Source organism: Bubalus bubalis, chromosome 16 (assembly GCF_019923935.1).
Source record: "Bubalus bubalis isolate 160015118507 breed Murrah chromosome 16, NDDB_SH_1, whole genome shotgun sequence".
Taxonomy (NCBI): Eukaryota; Metazoa; Chordata; class Mammalia; order Artiodactyla; family Bovidae; genus Bubalus; species Bubalus bubalis.
This window is the reverse complement of record NC_059172.1, coordinates 39,752,390-39,772,522: the sequence shown is the minus strand read 5'-3', so window position 1 is coordinate 39,772,522 and position 20,133 is coordinate 39,752,390. Positions and strand designations below refer to the sequence as shown.

Here is a 20,133-nt window from a genome sequence, read left to right as displayed (position 1 = left end):
TTGCACATGATGTGACCAACAAGGACTTAATTTCCAAAATATACGGACAGCTCATACAACTCAACAACAACAAGACCACCCAATCAAAAAATGGCAGAAGACCTAAATGGACGTTTCTCCAAAGACATACAGATGGCCAACAGGCACCTGAAAAGATACTCAACATGGCTAATTGTTAGAGAAATGCAAATCAAAACTACAATGAGGTACCACCTGACAACAGAAGAATGGCCATCATTTAAAACTCTACAAATAATAGATGCTGGAGAGAGCGTGAAGAAAAGAGAACCCTCCTACCTTGTTGGTGGGAATGTAAATTGGTACAGCCACTATGGAAAAGAGTAGAGAGGTTCCTCAGAAAACTAAAAATAGAATTACCATATGATCCAGCAATCCTGCTCCCAGCCATATATACAGACAAAATTATAATTTGAAAAGATACATGTACGCCTTTATTCATAATAGCGCTTTTTACAATAGTCAAGACATGGAAGTAACCTAGATGTCCACCAACAGATGAACGGATAAAGAAGAGGTGGTATATATACACAATGGAATACTACTCAGTCATAAGAGAGAATGAAATAATGCCATTTGCAGCAACATAGATGGATCCAGAGATTATCATACTAAGTGAAGTAAGTCAAAGAGAAGGACACTTTCTGATATCACTTATATGCAGAATCTAAAATATGGCACAAATGAACCTATCTATGAAACAGACTCACAGACAGAGAACAGACTTGTGGTTACCACAGGGGAGGCTGTGCGTAGGGGATGCACTGGGAGTTTGGGGTTGGTAGATACAAATTACTACATACAGAATGGATAAACAAGGTCCCACTCTATAGCACAGGGAATTATATTCAATATTCTGGGATAAACTATAATGGAAAAGAATATAAAAAGAAATACATAAATGTGTATAACTGAGTCATTTTGCTGTACTGCAGAAATTAACACTGTAAATCAACTATACTTCAATAAAAAATTTGTAAAAGAAAAAGAAAAAATATATATAATACCATGAACTGATGAAGTATGTTAAACTCAACCTTCTGGAACTGATGATCACCCTATACCAACTAATTTTAATTTTCACCTTCTGTTCATCTAGCTATTCAACATTTGAATGCCTATATAGGTGCTGGGTATATAATGTTTTTCAGTTACTGTCTACATGAAACACACATTAAATGTGGTGGGGCAACAGTCCCAATAATTATGACACAAGGTACATAAATATCACAAAAAACAAACCTTATAGTAAAAGCATATGAGACATAAGACATAAAAGCATTATAAGAATAAAAGCATTATGAGATATAAAACACTATCAAGAATTCATCAGGAAATAATTTAAATTTGTGGTCACTAATAAAAGTCTCAAATATAGAAAATAAAAACAGAACTACAAAGTTAAATACACAGATCTGTAACTATAGCAGAGATTTTAACATATTTTTCACAATAATAGAATTATCTGGAAAAAATCATTAAAAATACCAAATGATTTAAACAACAGAACTAACAATCTTAACCAATATAAAATACTGCAACTCACAACTCTTCATAATCTTTCCAAGTGCACTATGGAACACACATTAAAAGCTGACTATATAAGGGCCATGAAACAAGTGTCAACAACTTTTTAAACACTGAAATCATGTAGAGTATATTCTCAGACTACAGTGCCAGAGGTTAAATATAAGAAGATAATAAGAAACCCTTCTTATGTTTGAAAATGAAGTAGTACATTTTAGAATAATCCATATGTTGAAGAAAAAAATCATAAATATTTTAAACTCAAAAGTAAAAATACCACATATAATATCAAATTTTGTAGGATGAACTTAATGACTTAATGAAGTCTATTGGAAAAGAAGTAAATATTTATGAGATAAACATCCAAATAAAAAATAATGGCAAAATTAACTCAACAAAAATAGAAAAATATAGTAATTAATGAAACATGGCTATCTAAACACTAAATATGACTTAGAAATTAAGCAGATAATAACAGACCCTTGCCAGTAAGTTTTAAATTTCAGATGAAATGGCTAACATCACTTGCCAGAAGTTCACCAGAAATTTCTGCCAAGTTCAAGGAAGAAATAATTCTAGTTCTACACAGTCTTATGCTAAGACCACACTTGATTGGCTAAAATTTTAAAAATTAAGTCTGACAAAATTGACAAGATAGAGTAACAAGAACTCTTACACGCTGCCCGTGGTAGCATAATGGGTGTAATCCTTGGAGATATTCCCGATAATATAATAATTCCACTCCTAATTATTTACTGTAGATAAATGTGTACACACCTGTCTTACAATCCATGTATTAAAATGGGCTTCCCAGGTGGTGCTAGTGGTAAAGAAAGTGAAATTGAAAGTTGCTCAGTTGTGTCCAACACTAAGACCCCATGGAGTATACAGTCCATGGAATTCTCCAGGCCTGAATACTGGAGTGGGTAGCCTTTGAACTCCTCTGGCAATGCAGGAGACCCGAGTTAGATCCCTAGGTCAGGAAGATCCTGTGGAGAAGGAAATGGCAACCCATTCCAGTATTCTTGCCTGGAGAATCCCATGGACAGAGGACCCTGGGCGGCTACAGTCTATGGGGTCGCAAAGCGTCAGACATTATTTACTGGAGATAAATGTGTAAATACCTGTCTTACAATTCATGTTTTAAAATACTCATAGCAGCACTAATCATTAAAGAAAACAATCCAAAAGTCCACCAACAAAATAGACTGAGCGACTAAGCCCAGCACAGCACAGAAGAAACCTATAATAAACACAAACCTCAATTAAATAGAGTTGGGAGACCAGAAGGGGGAGCTCTCACACCCTGCAAAGACAGCGCAGCCCAACAAGAACTTCTTTCCTGGCAAGGACTCAGCCAGTGAAAAGCCAGACTCTTAGTTTGCTGTAGCCCTCCAGCTTCCTTTTCCTCTCTGTAAACACGGTCTCCTTTCCCTGCCATGTAGAGACTTGCACATGGCTCATCATGGTTGCAGAGCCCAAATTACAATTCTCTGCGGATCCTGAATAAATCCATTTTTGCCAGAGAAATATCTGGCAGTCCATTTGTTTCAGGTTAGCAATAATAGTTGGTAGTATGGTCATTCATTGGAATCTTTCATAGCAATAAAAATGAGTAAAAACAGCCACATGAAACAACTAGATGACTCTTACAATCATAACATTAAGCAAAAAAAAAAAAAAAAAAAATCATTACACAAAAGAATAAAGTATGATTCCCTGTATAGAAGTTCAAAATAAGCAAAATTCAAATATATTGTTTATGATTACATATATTATATAAATCTACAGAGGAAAACACAAATTACTGCTATAAAAGTCAAGACAATGTTTACTTCTTGAACAGGAGAGTTGTTGTTGTGATTTGGGAGGGGTAACTGAGGGGAGTTTAGTTTACTGGGAAAATTCAATATGTGAACCTGACCATGATTGTTACATATTTCCTTTTTAAAAAACATTAGTTTTATTTACTTTTCTGTATATTTTATTTTATAAATAAAATTTAAAAAATATGATTTGACAGAGCTTAAAAGTAACAGAAGAAAAAAATTATAGAATGAAGCCCACATTAAAATAAGTCACAACTGCTAAAAATACACTTAGGAATATGTAGCATGAGTTAGAAAGATCCAGCAAAAGAAGAGTGAGTTTTAAAAGATTAAAGAATATAGATAAAGAATTATCCATAATTACAGAAAAACAAAAGAGATCCAACATAAGCATAGTTAGTAATCCTGAAAAAAAATTAAGTCAAATAGATAAAGATAGGAAAGCCTACCAAAAAAAAAAAAAAAGCACAATCTACATACTTAATGGCACACCGTTTCCCCAGAAAAATATTATTAAAGAAAATTCAACAAAGGCCAAAGGAAAAATTCAAAGGATATATAGTCCCCCTCCCCCATTTTTTTTTAGAACAGTAAGGATATTAAAGGGGACGAACCAACTGATTTCAGACTTTTCTACAACCAGATTCAATGCTAGCAGGCAGTGGACTCTTCAGAACTCTAAGAGGATAACCCAAATATTATGAAGAAAACCAAATGTGTTCATTCAAGTTCACAGAAAACTAAGATATTTTCAGATATGCAAAAAAAATAAAATATCTCTGGACTGCCCCTCAAAATTAAATAAGAAAGATTACTGACTCGACATCCCTCACTAACTCCTAGTCTACATTCCTTAGAGGGACAGTTTAGTCACTAAATGTGACAATCCCCTGAAATGCTCATCTCTCTTTGGCTACCTCTTGGGTAATGATTAGGATGAAAGGGATGGCAGCTTCTATAAAATACTATTTTGAAGTTTCAGGATTATATTCTCGTCATTCTTGGTCATGATGCTTTTCTCTCCCTTAAAGCAACTCCAGGTGACCCTGACTGGTACACCCTCCAGGTGGCAGGTCAGCCAAAAAAGGACTTTGGGATTCAAACTTAATTCAGATCAGATACCTGGATTCTCTTTTGGATTGACAAGGCCATGGCTCGTGAAAATAACAATCGTTTGGTTGAGTACAATGCTGGACAACTCCCCAACAAGCCAAGATGTGAGATATAACGGGTTTCTATAAATACTGTAAAATTGCTTTTGTTCCTCTCCTGCCTGATCCCTCTGGACTGAAGGCCTGGTGCTGGTGGGGGATGATTAGAGAAAAAGTGAAGTTATAGACACTGGGGTGGGGCACACCGAGTTCGTGACTGGGAGGAAGACTAACAACACTAATACCTGGAGAAGGAACACCTTAGAACCTGAGAGGTTCAGGAAGAGGGAAGAACCACCATGGTTCTCTTTGTCACCCTGGATGCAACACCACCACCTGACAAATTACGTGGTTTGCTTGAGTCAAGCAGCAGCTGGCACCCGGACCCACTGCCCAGTTGTCATGCCTGTCTACATGCTATGAAAACAGAAAATTTCACATGGACATGGCAGGTCCTCAACTATTCTGTTATGCCTGCGGCCATCAAAGGCAGACCCTAAATGTAAGATCTGTTTCACGGGGCAACTGGTATGAACTTGTTTCAATCTGTCTGATGCAAATTCACTAAGATTCTCTTAATGCTGGAACAGCCTAGATTATGCCACAGTTGTAACTCCTCAGTGGCACTGCCTGCCCGATACAACCAAAGCAAGGCAATGGTGACCCAAATCGAATGTAACAACAGACCCCACACTGGAGCCACCTGTGCACCTTCAGGTTACATGTTTGCATGTGGGGAGTGCAGACCACTGAATGGCTCTTTAACGGTGAAAGCATTGCTTCTGGCCCATCTTTTGCCTCCTGTATTTACTGCCAATGAGACCAGGAGCAGCAGTCATTCTAAATTCCCTTTCTTGAATCATAATCGAAAATTGGACACATTGTTCCTTTTATTGTTACTCAGCTGGCAAAGCCCAGGGCCCTGGGGCATGTTTTAAATCAATACTGCAAATTGGCCTCATCCTGTGCTGGAGTCCTGTTGATAGTGACCTTAATTAAATGGCATAGAGGCAAACTGAACAAATTTGGGCCCAGCCTTTGTTGGTCTGACTAATTAGAGTGGCCAGTGGAGTGGCCTATCGGTGCGAAAATTCACCAGAAGCCAAGACTTCTGTAGAAAACTTTTTCTGTTGTGTAGAAAAATTGTTGGAAATTGTTGGGAGACATTCTTCTATGGCTATGTCACCCTCCTACATATTTTACTGACAGCAATGCAAGGTCCTGACAACACTTTATCAGATCGTTTCCTGGGATGTGTGTGCAGTGAGCAACCTGGAGGGATGAAGAAATGTCTCCCTCCAGGACAAAGGGCAGGCTTGCTCCCTGCTTACTATGAAATGATGGGTCCCCCAAACTCAACGCTCCTCTCCTGGAATGCAGCAACTGCCTGCGCAGGCATCCATCGAGTCCTCCACATCGACCCTGTGGGATCTGGGACGCAAGGGAGACTGCCAACAAACATGCCCGATGCTTATGTGGCTATCCTCTGAGTAATCAAGTCCTCTGTCTCTGATAGGACCCCACTCTCCCGGCAGGAGGCAGTAAACCCTGACTGGCTAAAACAGGCAGAATAAAATCAAAAGTCAGACCCAGAAGTAATATCATAATTATTGTGAAATATATATATATATAATTTATATGTATTTGTATGTGTGTGTGTATTTGTAAATTGTCAATGGAAACACAGAAAAAGCAACACTTTCTTAGAAGAGCCAGGAAGCTATATCATAGTGTCTAGGCTTTCCATATGTAGAGCAAATTTCTTGACCCAGAGGTCAATAATTTATGCTGTGTAAGTAAAAATGTACTAGCCAATACCACTCCGTTCAAGATTTAAAGAAAATGAAAATTTAAACATTATTCAACATAAAAAGTACTCAGAACATAGGATGAGATTTTGTTAGATTACAACCTCCTTGAGACCACAGACAGCATTTTTCCAGGTAGAAAATGATTAGTAAAACCTTTGATTTACTAAGAAAAATTAATTCAAGGACAGATGGAATATCTGAAGGATAATAGAAGACTTAAATTAAGCACTATTTACTTAATATATACCGTGTCCAAAGCACTAAGGGGGACACAAAGAAATGTGAAGTGTGGCTTCTATACTAATAACATGTAATACACCGATTTATATATATGAAATTCAGATTTTCATTTTTGAAAATAATTTACCTTCTAGCCCCATTAATTTTTCATCCTCTCTGCATATACTAAATTTCTTCTAGGTATACAAGCCACCAAACAGGTATCATTTTCCTAAGGAAAACCGAACTCACCCAAGCCTCTGAATATTGCAGTTTGGATGTCTCAAAGCCTCAAACAGAAATTTCACTCCATCATCCTGCAAGTCATTGTTCCCGAGGTCCAGGCTCTGCAAGTTTGGGTTGTTCAAAATAGCAGAAGCCAGATCCAGGCAACATGCACTAGTGAGAACACAGCCCATCAATCTGTGAGAAATAAAAAAGAGAAGTGAGATTTTCAGTAGTGAGGCTTTATTAGTTTATTCCTGGAAGGCACGCCCAGGGGAGCCTTTTTTTCCCTAAGCCTTTTCTATTTATAACCTAGGATGCACATGGGAAGGTCTAATGTTAAACCACTAAAAACAAATGGGATTGCTTAGTAAGCAAGAAAAAACCAACAGGTAAAACTGCTTTCTCCCACAAATAGATTGTTTTCTAGTAAGCTTCCCAAGTCAAGGGTATAAACACTTATTTCTACCTCTGCCAAAAAAAAAAAAAAGGATCAAATAAAACTTTCCTGAGGAATCCACAGATCTCTATGCCTTCGGTTCCTAATATATTTTTGAAATTAAAATGTGGTTAAAGAATCTAAAAGTATTGTTTCCAACGAAGAAAGAAGCAAGCCACATACAAAAAGGTACTTCCTTCAAGTCCTTTGTAGGACATTCAAGAGCATTCACAATCTGGCCTTTCTCTTTCCATATTTTGTCCCCACCCTATTTTCCAACCATACACATCCATTTAGTTTAGTTCAGTTCAGTCGCTCAGTCGTGTCCGACTCTCTGCGACCCCATGAATCGCAGCACGCCAGGCCTCCCTGTCCATCATCAACTCCCGGAGTTCACTCAGACTCAACGTCCATCGAGTCAGTGATGCCATCCAGCCATCTCATCCTCTCTCGTCCCCTTCTCCTCCTGCCCCCAATCCCTCCCAGCATCAGAGTCTTTTCCAATGAGTCAGCTCTTCACATGAGGTGGCCAAAGTACTAGAGTTTCAGCTTTAGCATCATTCCTTCCAAAGAAATCCCAGGGCTGATCTCCTTCAGAATGGACTGGTTGGATCTCCTTGCAGTCCAAGGGAGTCTCAAGAGTCTTCTCCAACACCACAGTTCAAAAGCATCAATTCTTCGGTGCTCAGCCTTCTTCACAGTCCAACTCTCACATCCATACATGACCACAGGAAAAACTATAGCCTTGACTAGACGGACCTTTGTTGGCAAAGTAATGTCTCTGCTTTTGAATATGCTATCCAGGTTGGTCATAACTTTTCTTCCAAGGAGTAAGCGTCTTTTAATTTCATTTACCCTACCCCAAATATATCACATCTATCTGCATTCCCCATCTTTTCTCTCTGCCTAGAATATCTGCACATAACAAAATCCTCTTTATCTTTCAAGCCTAAATTAAATGTTTCCTCTGTCCCATTCCTCGCTCCTTGGGACTTTTGCCACATCCTTATAACAACATTGGAATCTATTATAATTGGCTTTATATTTATTTCCCTGCTGTCAGCACTTTGCAAGTTACCTTAGGACAAGAGCATAACCTTAGAGATAGCCTTTAGTCCCCTGAGCATCTAGCTCATATCTGTTAAGATTGGTTGAGAGAATAGGCATGCCTGCAGAGGCTTTGAAAGTGGCTAAGGAAGCACAAATTTGTCTATGTGTTTATAGCAGTGCTTAGGAGAAAAAGCAGGCTAAGCAAACATCTTGTGTGCATAGGCCACATAGAAATTATATCTATGTAGCTGAAATGAAGGCACAGGATTTAATGATAAAATCCATGAGGTAAATTTCTGTCTTCCAGGTGAATAATAATAAAAGAAACCAGAAAATCACATCGTAACCCATATCATATACATTTTCTCAGAGGAAGTACAGGTACTTATTGAATCCAAGAGTTCAATCACCTCAGGGTTTATAGAAATGACAATCAACTATTAAACTCATTTGAAAATTTGGTTATCATAAGTCAATCCAATCTGGCCAAACACTTCTAGGTATACCATCGATATTCAGTTTATAGTTCTAGGAAAACAGTGTTGGGCTTAGACCCTTAATGACTCACCCAGGCTACTAGTCCCATGGGAGGCCCTAGTGGGAAAGTGAGATTTCTAAGTGACATGTCTTATCTTGCTTCACTTGAGCCACAATATTTACCTAATGAAATATTATGTATTATGTAGCCACTAAAATAAATAGATAATTGTATGTAAGTATTTAAATGAAATACTACATTTATCTGAAATACGATCATGTAAAAAGGAAACCTCAAAGTCATATAATCCCAATTATACATACACATATAATGTTTGTGTACCCACTCCTAGAGTAAAACAGGCTATGATGGAATTAAAAATGGTTGCTGCTTAAGAATGATTGGATTCTTGGATATTCTTGAAAACTTCATTCCCAGTTTCTTTCAAAGTTGACTTAAGTATAAACCTGAGTTTAAGAAAGAAAAACTAGTAAAGCACAATTCAGCTTCCTGGATTTGGGTAGAAGACACACAACAGACTCCCTGAAGCACAACCAAGGCAAAAATGAAACGGCTACACACAGATCAACCTGATGTCTCTGACCCTCCCTAACCGAGGGAATGAGGGAAGTTGATGTAATTACTGCAGTAATTGTTTAACAAAAATGTGATGAATAGACTCCTCCAGCTTTTCTCATGCAGAATGAGAGAGAATTGGCTGTGTATTCTTCTCTGACAGGTACTCTGCTCTCAGACTTTCTTTTTCCATCTTCCCTGCCCTCACAGTACTTAAAGCTACACAAAAATAAGGTCACAGAACACCTACTCCAGGTCTTGAAGATTGCAACTTGGATGCCGAAAGGCATCACACAGAAGCTTTACTCCATCATCTTGTAGGCAGTTTGACCCCAGATCCAGATGCATCAGGCTCTTGTTGTGCAGGAGAGAGGTTGAGAGAGATTCACTGCTGAGTGAAGTGAAATGGCAGCGCCTCAGCCTGTGGGAAGGACAACGTGAGGAAAGATGGAATCACTGGTCTACTACTTAGATTTATACATCTTTGAAGAGGTTTCTAATCCCCTATCTTCTTGCCAACCCTCCATCTATCTCAGATCAAATACCCTCCCCTTCCTCATTGCCTTTTTGGCTGTCTCACTTGGGATCCTTAGGTTTGTGCCAAATTTGGCTTCAAACTGAATTCTTGTTCTTCAGAATTTTTCTTACTAAAAAGACCATGCTAACTTCCCTACCTTGTACATGAATATAGTGTCCTATTACAGAAGTAGCTCTGTGGAGCAGAGGAGCAGGCAAATGGAGTAGAATGGGAGAAATCATAATTAAGGACTTTCTGTACATATTACATGTGGCATTTTCAATCAGAAGGGAAAAGATACATTATGCCATAAATGATTTAGGGACATTTAATGTCCTTTACTTTATGTAGGGGACATTTAATGTCCCCTAATATGTAGGGCAAAGTAAATTTAAATCTTATGACAAAATTAATTTGGAATAAATGTTAAAAATTAAGCCATGGTGGCTCAAATGGTAAAGAATCCGCCTGCAATGTGGGAGACCTGTGTTCAATCCTTGGGTTGGGAAGATCCCCCGGAGAAGAGAATGGTGGCTACCCACTCCAGCATTCTGGCCTGGAGAATTCCATGGACAGAGGAGCCTGGCAGGCTGACTTTCACAAGCCATAATGAGTATTGAAAAGATAAGAGAAGTGGGTTTTTTTTAAATGTATTAAACAATTCTATTAAGTCATGAAGGGGAAGATAATTCAGCATCACGAAAGTTTTAAACTTCTATATTCTAAAAATAACCATAAAGAAAGTTAGAAATACAACAGGTAGGTTATTTATAATATATAAAAATAATAGTGATAATGTATATGTGACATTAATAACCATAATAGATATAACAAAAAAAAAATCAGGGAAAAGCTAAGCCTAGGAAGAGGAAATTTCTAGAATAGTAGAAACGAAAAAATTTGAAAAGATGTTCAACACAAATAATTTTTAAAGTTATTTTCAACTAATTAATATTGATAAAGAATCTTGTATAGCTTGGTGCAAAAGTAATTGCGGGTTTTGCATTGGTGAAATTTGCCATTTGATATTGGAATACATTCTTAAATAAATGTGATTATGTTAGACATCTTTTTAATGCACATTTCTTTATGTTTTTTTTGCTAATGACTTATTAATTGCTGGTTATTTTATATTTATTTTAGACTATGGAATTGATGTTAGACAAAAAGCAAATTCAAGCAATTTTCTTATTTAAGTTCAAAATGGACCATAAAGCTGCAGAGACAACTCACAACATCAACAACACGTTTGGCCCAGGAACTGCTAATGAATGTACAGTGCAGTGGTGGTTCAAGAAGTTTGTGCAAAGGCGACAAGAGCCTTGAAGATGAGGAGCATAGTGGCTGGCAATCATCAAAGCTGATCCTCTTAACAACTACATGAGAAGTTGTCCAATGTCCACCATTCTATGGTCATTCAGCATTTGAAGCAAATTGGAAAGGTGAAAAAGCTCAATAAGTGGGTGCCTTGTGAGCTGACCAAAAATCAAACAAAATCATTGTTTTGAAGTGTTGTCTTCTCTCGTCCTATGCAGCAACACGAACTCACGTACTTCTCACATTACCTAACAGCAATGAACAGTACTGTCACATCATAACCCAGCCACACCATGGAATACTGTCTTTGTTTAATGGTAGTGATACATACTTAACTGTTTAGAGCCCAGAATATAGAGTTGGATGGGTGGACTTTAATTCTAAATACATCATTTTCTTGTAAGCATTATGCAAGTTGCATAACCTTTCTAAGCCTCACAATCCTCACCTATTCAGTGAGGCACTTAGAACCCAGGTGACCAATTTGACACCAATGGGTACTTCTGTGCAGGTTAAACAAATTTTGCACAGGGCCCAGCACAGAGTAGGGTCACCATAAATGGCAATTATTAATATCATCACCCTCATCATCTTCATCATTGTAGACAACAGGGAAAAAGCAAGGGACATAACATGTCCATAATATTTCCCTAGTTTAAATATATTTCAAAATGTTATTACATGGGAATGATGAAAACTAGTAGGCACTAGGACTTCCCTAGTGGTCCAGGGACTAAGATTCTGCACTCCCAACACAGGGAGCCTGGATTTGATCCCTGGTCAGGGAACTAGATCCCACAAGCTGCAACTAAGAGTTCACACACTGCAATGAGGATCGAAGATCCCGAATGCCACAACTAAGACCCAGCACGGCCAAGTAAATAACAATAACTATATATATATTTTAAAAACTAGTAGACACTTACACTAGGCTCTGTAGAATGCACTGTGGATGTTTCAAGGCCTCGCTCATAAGCTTTACTCCACCATCTCCCAAGATGTTGTCCGCCAAGCATAAATGTGTCAGCCTTTTGTTGCTGATGAGAACCAAAGACAGATCCTCACAACAAGCTACTGTGAGGCCACAGCTTTCTAAGCTGAAGCAGAAACACAGATGAAGAGGGGTCAGTCAAGTCCCAAAGTGCATGCTTCTCTCCCCTTTTAGAGGGAAGTTAGCTGGTACTAACAACCTCTACATCTCTACTATAGAAGCAACCTCATCAAACCTACTTAAATCATGAATTCCATTGCAGCCATGGACAAGATATGGTGAAACAAAATACAAGAGGACAGAGAAGAAGCCTGGAAAAGAATGAAAATAAGACCTCTATCATAAACAAAAGAAACGTCTAAAAGTCAAGTGAAAGGGGGAAGGAGGTAGGAGGAGGAGGTCATCCAGGATTGACAAATGAGCCAATTAATGTCAAGACCCAGTTTCCCCACTCAGTTCATAATTATAAGTTACAAAAAAAACTGAACAAAATGTCTCTGTAGAAAACAGTACAGAAAGACTCACGACAGTTTCTCCAGGTTACACTTTGGATGCATTAAGCCCTCGCACAACAGCTTCACTCCATCATCCAATAGATTATTAGTTGACAGATTCAGAGACAACAGGCTCTGGCTTCTCACAAGAGCCTTAGAGATATTCAGACAACACACCGTAGTTAGGTCGCAGGATTCCAAGCTGGAAAACGATACAGAAAAATAGAAATGACCACTCCTCAGAGAGGAATTATAACCCCAACTCACTCAGCCACAGGGTGTGGTTTCCCGGTCTTTGGGACCTGTTCTGAAAACCCAGCTTCCCTACACAGAATGAGAGTGATTTATCTGAAGCACAGGGCTCTGACAGACAGTTAGGAAGGGGAGGGGAGGAAGCTTGTCTCTCCCATCCCTACCTCCCCAATTCCTTACAAAATATGTATGAAAGCATTCAAAAGAGTATTTTTAAATAATAATCTGTTTTTTTTATCTGGGAGGAATTTCTTTTAACAACAACATGAAGAAGGTAGACGGAAGGATGGCTGTATCCTCCTTATCCTCCTTGCACACTTTGACTTCTGAAACAGAACTGAGATGGGCAGGAAACCAGGGGCGAAAGCTGAACCAAGCATAAACTACTGTCAAGATTTCATTTATTCATGGCAGCCAACCTGTGTTTTCTGAATAACCCTGTCCTTAATAGTGAAAATAAGAAGTAAATTAGAAATAAAATTAAGTATTTCTTAAAAGAGGAAGGGAAACAAGAAAGTAATAAGTGCATGTAGAGCACTTATTTTTAGAGACTCATATTTACATACAACTTGGGCTTTAAACATGGCCAAGAGTAATATCAGCTATTTGTAAGCAGAGTCAGGCAGTAGCATTCCTGGAACTTGTACTTGTTCCACTTATTCCCTTTAATCAAGGACTTATCAACTTGAGTCCCTTGAGAATTGGATCTCTACATCAAAATCAGGGTACAGAGAGGTAGGAACAGGAGCAGCTCCCTCCTCAGTCCAGAATTAGTCCTTAGTGGACGACCTAGAACATGACCTAAAGCTGAAAAACCTCAGTTTGTTCTGAAAAGTTGTTATGGACTGAATTGCACTCCCCAAATTTGTATGTTCCCTGTCCAGGATGACAGTATTTGGAGATGGGACCTCTAAGGAGGTAATTAAGGTTAATGAGGTCATAGGAGTAGACTCCCTAATTCAATAGAACTGGTGTCCTCATAAGAGGAGGAAGAGACACCAGGAGTGAGTACATGCTCAAAAAGGCCATGTGAAGACAAAACAAGAAGGCAGCCATCTATAAGCAAGGGAGAGAGGCCTCACCAGAAACCAACTCTGCCAGCATTTGATCTTGACCTGCCAGCTTCCAGAACTGTAATAAATAGTGTTTTCCAAGCTTGCCAGTCTGTGCTATTTTGGGTATTTTATTATGGGATCCTGAGTAGATTAATGCAAAAAGATATTATATCTGCAGCCAACCAGGCAGTTAGGGAAACAAGGGAAATCTTATCAACTATGTATGGATAGAGCTCTTCCAGACAGAAAAGATATTCCAATATTATGGGATCTGTGGATAAAATATTAAAGCTTAACAGAAAAATATACATTATACTAAGGGACAGAAAATAAGCACACGTATAAAAAACAAAACTAGGAAACAGAAGAAAATGTTTAGAAAGGCTTCTTTTACATTTTAAATGTATAGGACAATGCAGATTCTGTGAAACAAGAATAGCACATCAGAAGTGAGAATGCTTCACATGGGTTCAATCAACCAAAAAAACAAAAACGAAGGAAAAACAAAAACAACAGAGAACTGAAATCTGTATTTGACACAATAGAGAAAAATCAACATAAATAAATCTAAGAAACTCCCCTAGAAGGAGAGGATAAAAGATTAAGAGGACAAACGTAATTCTTACAAAAGTAAGAATTATATAGGAAGAAAGCTACAGCCATTGACTATCAGTTCAGTTCAGTTCAGTCGCTCAGTCGTGCCCAACTCTTTGCAACCCCATGAATTGCAGCACGCCAGGCCTCCCTGTCCATCACCAACTCCCGGAGTTCACTCAGACTCATGTCCATTGAGTCGGTGATGCCATCCAGCCATCTCATCCTCTGTCGTCCCCTCCTCCTCCTGCCCTCAATCCCTCCCAGCATCGGGGTCTTTTCCAATGAGTCAGCTCTTTGCATGAGGTGGCCAAAGTATTGGAGTTTCAGCTTCAGCATCAGTCCTTCCAATGAACACCCAGGACTGATCTCCTTCAGAATGGACTGGTTGGATCTCCATGCAGTCCAAGGGACTCTCAAGACTATCAGATGCTCTTAAAAAAGAGACACAGAGACAGTACATGCAAGAGAGTGAGCCCTGAAGTCATTTTAAAAAATTAAAGAAATCATTTCTGACAGGGAAAAAACAAAGGTTTCCAGCAGTTCAAAAGTTCAGTTCAGTTGCTCAGTTGCCCTGTTGTGACCGACTCTTTGCAAACCCCATGGACTAAAGCATGCCAGCCTTGCCTGTCCATCACCAACTCCTGGAGCTTGCTCAAACTCATGTCCATTGAGTCAGTGATGCCATCCAACCATCTGGTCCTCTGTCATCCCCTTCGCCTCCTGTCTTCAATCTTTCCCAGCATCAGGGTCGAAAGGAACAAAATGTAAAACTAATTTGAAAAAATTCTGAGAACACTAGTGAGAAAGTCTGGGAAGGTGCAGCAGAAGTGGCAGATTATTCTCAGACTTCTCTTTAGAAACCTAGATGTTAGAAAGTGATGTAGCTAAGTCAAAGTGTGCAGAAGAGAGTGGAGGCCTGAGACCCAGATATGCTGAATATCTATGAAGGCAATCCAAGGATATAAAGGAAGTCGGCATATGTATCATTCACACACGCTGCATGAAAACATTAGTTTAAAATTGTGTTAGCCAATGGTGCAATGAATCAAAATTAAGATTTTATACAGTGAGAAAGGTGAGTTTAAGAAAACAAAACCAAAAAACTAGCAGTACACACTGATTAAAAATTAAATGTATAGAATTAAGTCTAAATAATTGCTGCAATCATGTGTGTTGCCATGATAGAAAGTTTTAGAAGAGTTCGAAAGGTAGAATATCTAGCCCTTGTAATCCTAGATTAAATGAACATACTGGAAATTATATGACAGAGATATACTAAATGCATTGCTTTACATAGGGTATTTTAAATACTGTAATCCTGTTGAATTTGATCAAGCATACATATGAGCGGGAACCCTGAAGAGCAATAACTAATAATTACCAATTAAAAGCAGGCACTATAACTTGCTGGACATGAAACAAAATGTAGCTCATTTATGAATCAAGAAATAGAAGTGGTACTGAAACGTTAAAAAATGCTTCTGACTGGAGATATAAACAGTACATGCCCCAGTGTCCCATTAACCAGTCTCTTAATGTTGCCACTAAAATGAGGCCCTTGGCTGAAAACTTCCAAAGCCTCTTTAAAGTAGGAACATTGTAATTTTTATTCTTTTGTTGTTCTTATTGATTGCTGTCTGTGGCTCTTATGAGTTGTCATGGAACACTGGTCCATAAAATGGTCCTTAGAATCATAATCTATTTTGCTTTTATCTTTTCCATATTATAAGTTTAAGTTTCTCAATCTCTTTTCTTTGTGCCAGTTAATAGAATTTCAGCTATGGACCTCCTAATGCTTGATGAATGAAATATCAGCCTCATAAAAAGAAAATGATCCCTCTTTCCCTTGCATCTGCAAAGAAAAGCAGATGGTATCATAAATCAGAAAATATTTTCTAAGAACATTTTTGCTGTGTTTTATTGTTTTATCATAACAAGGGAATCTTATAAGGTACCTGAACCTTATAGATTGTTGCTATGTCTTGTGAGAACAACCATTAAGTGCTTTTAAGTCTGTAATTTTGATTGCCCTGTATAATAATGTATCTTTCTTTCAATACTCAAATTGTATTTTGGAATTCCTAAATGTTACAAATATTGAAAGAATTTTGTTAAATCAGAAAAAGATTTATTAGTACTCTCATCTCACATTACAATAATAAAAATATATAATTTTTTCTAGAGTTTGAAGGCCCTGTCTTATTATTATTAATATGTAATATCAATCACCAGTGACTCAATCAAAAGGGAAGGTGAGAGCTGAGGTTTGTGACTCCATGCTTAATCCCTAATCAATGAACCAGCAAAACAGAGAAGATGCACTAACTTACTTTTAGGTCTTTCTGGAGAACCAGTCTCTTAATGTTGCCACTAAAATGAGGCCCTTGGCTGAAAACTTCCATAGCCCCTTTAAAGTAAGCACATTATAATTTTTATTCTTTTGTTGTTCTTATTGATTGCTGTTTGTGGCTCTTATGAGTTGTCATGGGACACTAGTCCATAAAATGGTCCTTAGGCAATGGGACTGAGAGGAAGGAATCTATACTCCTAGAGTAAGTTATCTCAGTTCAAGAGATGGTCAGGGTAGAATTTTATCTGATGGAAGCTGCTACAGCTTCATTCATGAGTTGAGACCCAGTGGAGTTAAGCTCTCCTGTGCTACAGGATTATGGTAAGAAAACTGCCACTCAAAAGGCATCACCCAAGAAAGCCACCATTCCTCGGTGAGGACCACCTGCTGTCCTAGAGCATGAACTCTTGGGGAGCTCAGAACAGCTGTCTGAGTGTATTTTCCTTTTCTAAAAATGCATGTTGTTTAATTTGCAGGTTATTTCTTGTTGTTGCTGAGTGTGAGATGAGTTGTTTGATATGAACTAGAAATTGAGATACAGCAGAATGGAGTTGTTGCTAAAGCAGAATGGTTGTGGAAGTTGTCTGTTACCCACATAGGGGCTGAATGTACCACAGGTGCCAGGGAAATGATGCTCACAAGAGAAAGGGCCTTTACATTAGTGGGATAGGCTTCATGCGCCTGTTCTAAAGCAAGGTAAATCATGGGATAAGTTAATTTGGTCCAAAATTTGAGACTTAAAATGTCTATGGGACTTCTCCCTGATTTTATGAAAGTGAGAAATAAAAATGCACATGTGGTTTTTTTCTATCACATAAGGTTTTCCATTTCTTTAACAATAAATCTAAATTAAAGAACTTAAATCTCTTACAGTTCTCTTATAGATCAAATTATTATGCTAATATTTAAAAGAATATAAATGTAAATCTGTGTGTATTATTTAAATGAGTTAAATAAATGACATCTTTATAAATTATAATTTTATAAATCTTGGAAACATAATATTATAAACATCATGATATCTGGGTCAAGCTTTGAGATATAAAACTGTTTTGCTAAATTCATAGTTACTAACAGTGATTATACTATCCTTAATGTCAAATATATTTTCTAAACCTACTCATTGATTTTGGAGGCTCAGAGTAATGTAACAGTTTAAGAATTAGTAATGTGTGCTTATTATCTAAAGACATATACAGAAATTAAACTTCAAAGACAGAAAATAAATTACATTCTTATAATAATCTGTTACCATTTCTTGTTCCTATTACTCAAATTATATAGCAAAATCTTACAGTTCCCTTATAGATCAAATAATTCCCCCAAATCAATGAGTTGTCTTATATCCCATATTATTCACATTTTAAAAGTTAGGGCTTAAATGTTTAAATGATACTTCATTTAAGCCTTATTTGGGGTGATTATGAAGCTGTATAAATATACGTATGAAGGTTTATTAAAACTGATGAATGAAAGATTTTTGTAAGAGAGAAGAGAGAATTGGTAGTTTTCAAGTCTCTGCCTGCTGTATCACCTATGCAGATGGCAGAACTTCTAGTTTCAAAGTGTATACTCTCACTTTGCCAAAGTCTGTGCATGTTTATCATGACTCATTACGCTCTGAGCTCTTAAGGACTGTAAACAATTGTAATAAACTACAAGTTCCTCAAGCCTGGAAAAGTAAACATTTCTACTGGACCATATGCACTCTACCTATTAATATTATAAAGTATTCTATTCTACTTAATAATAGAGCCAAGACTGTGGATATTTGACCTTCTCAAGTACCTTCTGCTTATATTTGGCAACTAGTCAGTTTCTTCTAGCAACCATTTTAGATGCTCCCTTTCTAGAATGTTAGTCCTCTAACTCAAAACCTTTGGGGAACTAAGGGGTGTTTTGCATTTATACCATTTTGGCATTCTTCAGGTGGCTGTTTGGTGGAACCAATGATTGCTCCCTCACCTTGCTTGTAACCACAAGAGCAGAGTATAGGCAAAGTAAGACAGGGTTCCGGGCACAATTAGGCAGTAAATGCATGTCCAAGATCTCCCCCTCCCATGTGTTCAACATATTTTAAGAGCTACCCTGTTATCACAATGTGGAAGAAGTTATTAAGACAGGGAGACAAGATCTTTCTCCTCTTGTGGGGGAAAACCTTTGGTAAACATCCGAGTGAAATAGTCACATGAAAATTAGTGATTGTGTGTACCTTTGCAATATGTTTATTTGCAAGGGTTATATGAGTCTCTTTACAGTTTAAATTGTTTTAAAACACTATTTCTAAATTTGCTAAGTCCCTGTAGCAATTGGGGATCATATTTGGTGAAACAGACTGGCAAAGACCCACTAATTTATCAACACTTTTGCTGCCCACATCATCTACATTCAGCAGGGGGAGTAAAACATCAAAATGCAATTCTAAAATGTTAAGCTCAGCATGATCTATGCCTAAACTAGACAATCGTGGCCACTCAAGCTGTTTCTAACTCTCATAACAGGAGGCCTAAAGCAAACACAGAACTGGAGTTTTTCCTAGGAATATTTCATGATATGAAATGTTTATGAGACCGATTACTCCCCAGTGGCCACCCACACTGAGCAAACAGCCCTCCAGAATACAGTGTTAGACAATATACAGAGCTCTGATGACTTCTGCCTCCAAACATTCTACGCACTGGTGCAACAGCCCTGTAATAGTTGACTCGGAGAAATGGTTTCCTATTTGAAAGTCTAATAATTGGGCCTACATCAGGGCTCATCAGTGGAATGCCTTATTCAAATCCCAACTGATGAAAGGAATCTTATCACGTCCTGCTGATCTGTCAAGTGCCAAGGCATTTTTCTTGGCTCCATGGCTCCCACTACAAGAAAACATCTTTCCCTCCATTTAACAACTCTTTGCTGCTAATATGTTTTATGCTTGGATAGAGGAGAAATTTCCTCAGAGTGACCTAAAATGTCCTTGTAGTTGGTAAAACCAATACCCTACCTAGGCTGGCCTGCTGACAACTGAACTCTACACATGGTCAAGAATTAACCAAAAACTTTGCAGATATCCTGTGAATTTCATCCCGTAAAAACTGGTAAGACTTTAAAAAATCCCAATGATATTTTTGCCTCTTGTCAAAAAGAAGGTCTTGTTTCAGATTTCACTTGTTTTTGTCCACATAGAGATTATAATTTGCTCCCCACAAATACAGCCTTACCTTGGCCCTTCATGTATCAAGATTCAGT

At 37.8% G+C, this 20,133-nt stretch overlaps 1 protein-coding gene across 4 annotated transcripts in view; it reads right to left on the bottom strand.

The window, feature by feature from the left end:
• NLRP14 (NLR family pyrin domain containing 14) overlaps nucleotides 1-20,133 on the bottom strand; it is a 43,548-nt gene that overhangs the window by 2,746 nt on the left and 20,669 nt on the right. For 2 of the 4 annotated variants that reach the window (XM_025266572.3, XM_044929455.2), the window contains exons 7-10: nucleotides 12,674-12,844; nucleotides 12,084-12,254; nucleotides 9,574-9,744; nucleotides 6,808-6,978 (exon numbers count right to left, since the gene is read on the bottom strand). In XM_025266572.3, coding sequence (XP_025122357.2) covers nucleotides 6,808-6,978; nucleotides 9,574-9,744; nucleotides 12,084-12,254; nucleotides 12,674-12,844 — 684 coding nt within the window. The remainder of the gene's footprint in view (nucleotides 1-6,807; nucleotides 6,979-9,573; nucleotides 9,745-12,083; nucleotides 12,255-12,673; nucleotides 12,845-20,133) is intronic. The other 2 variants (XM_025266574.3, XM_044929456.2) reach the window with 2 other exon arrangements.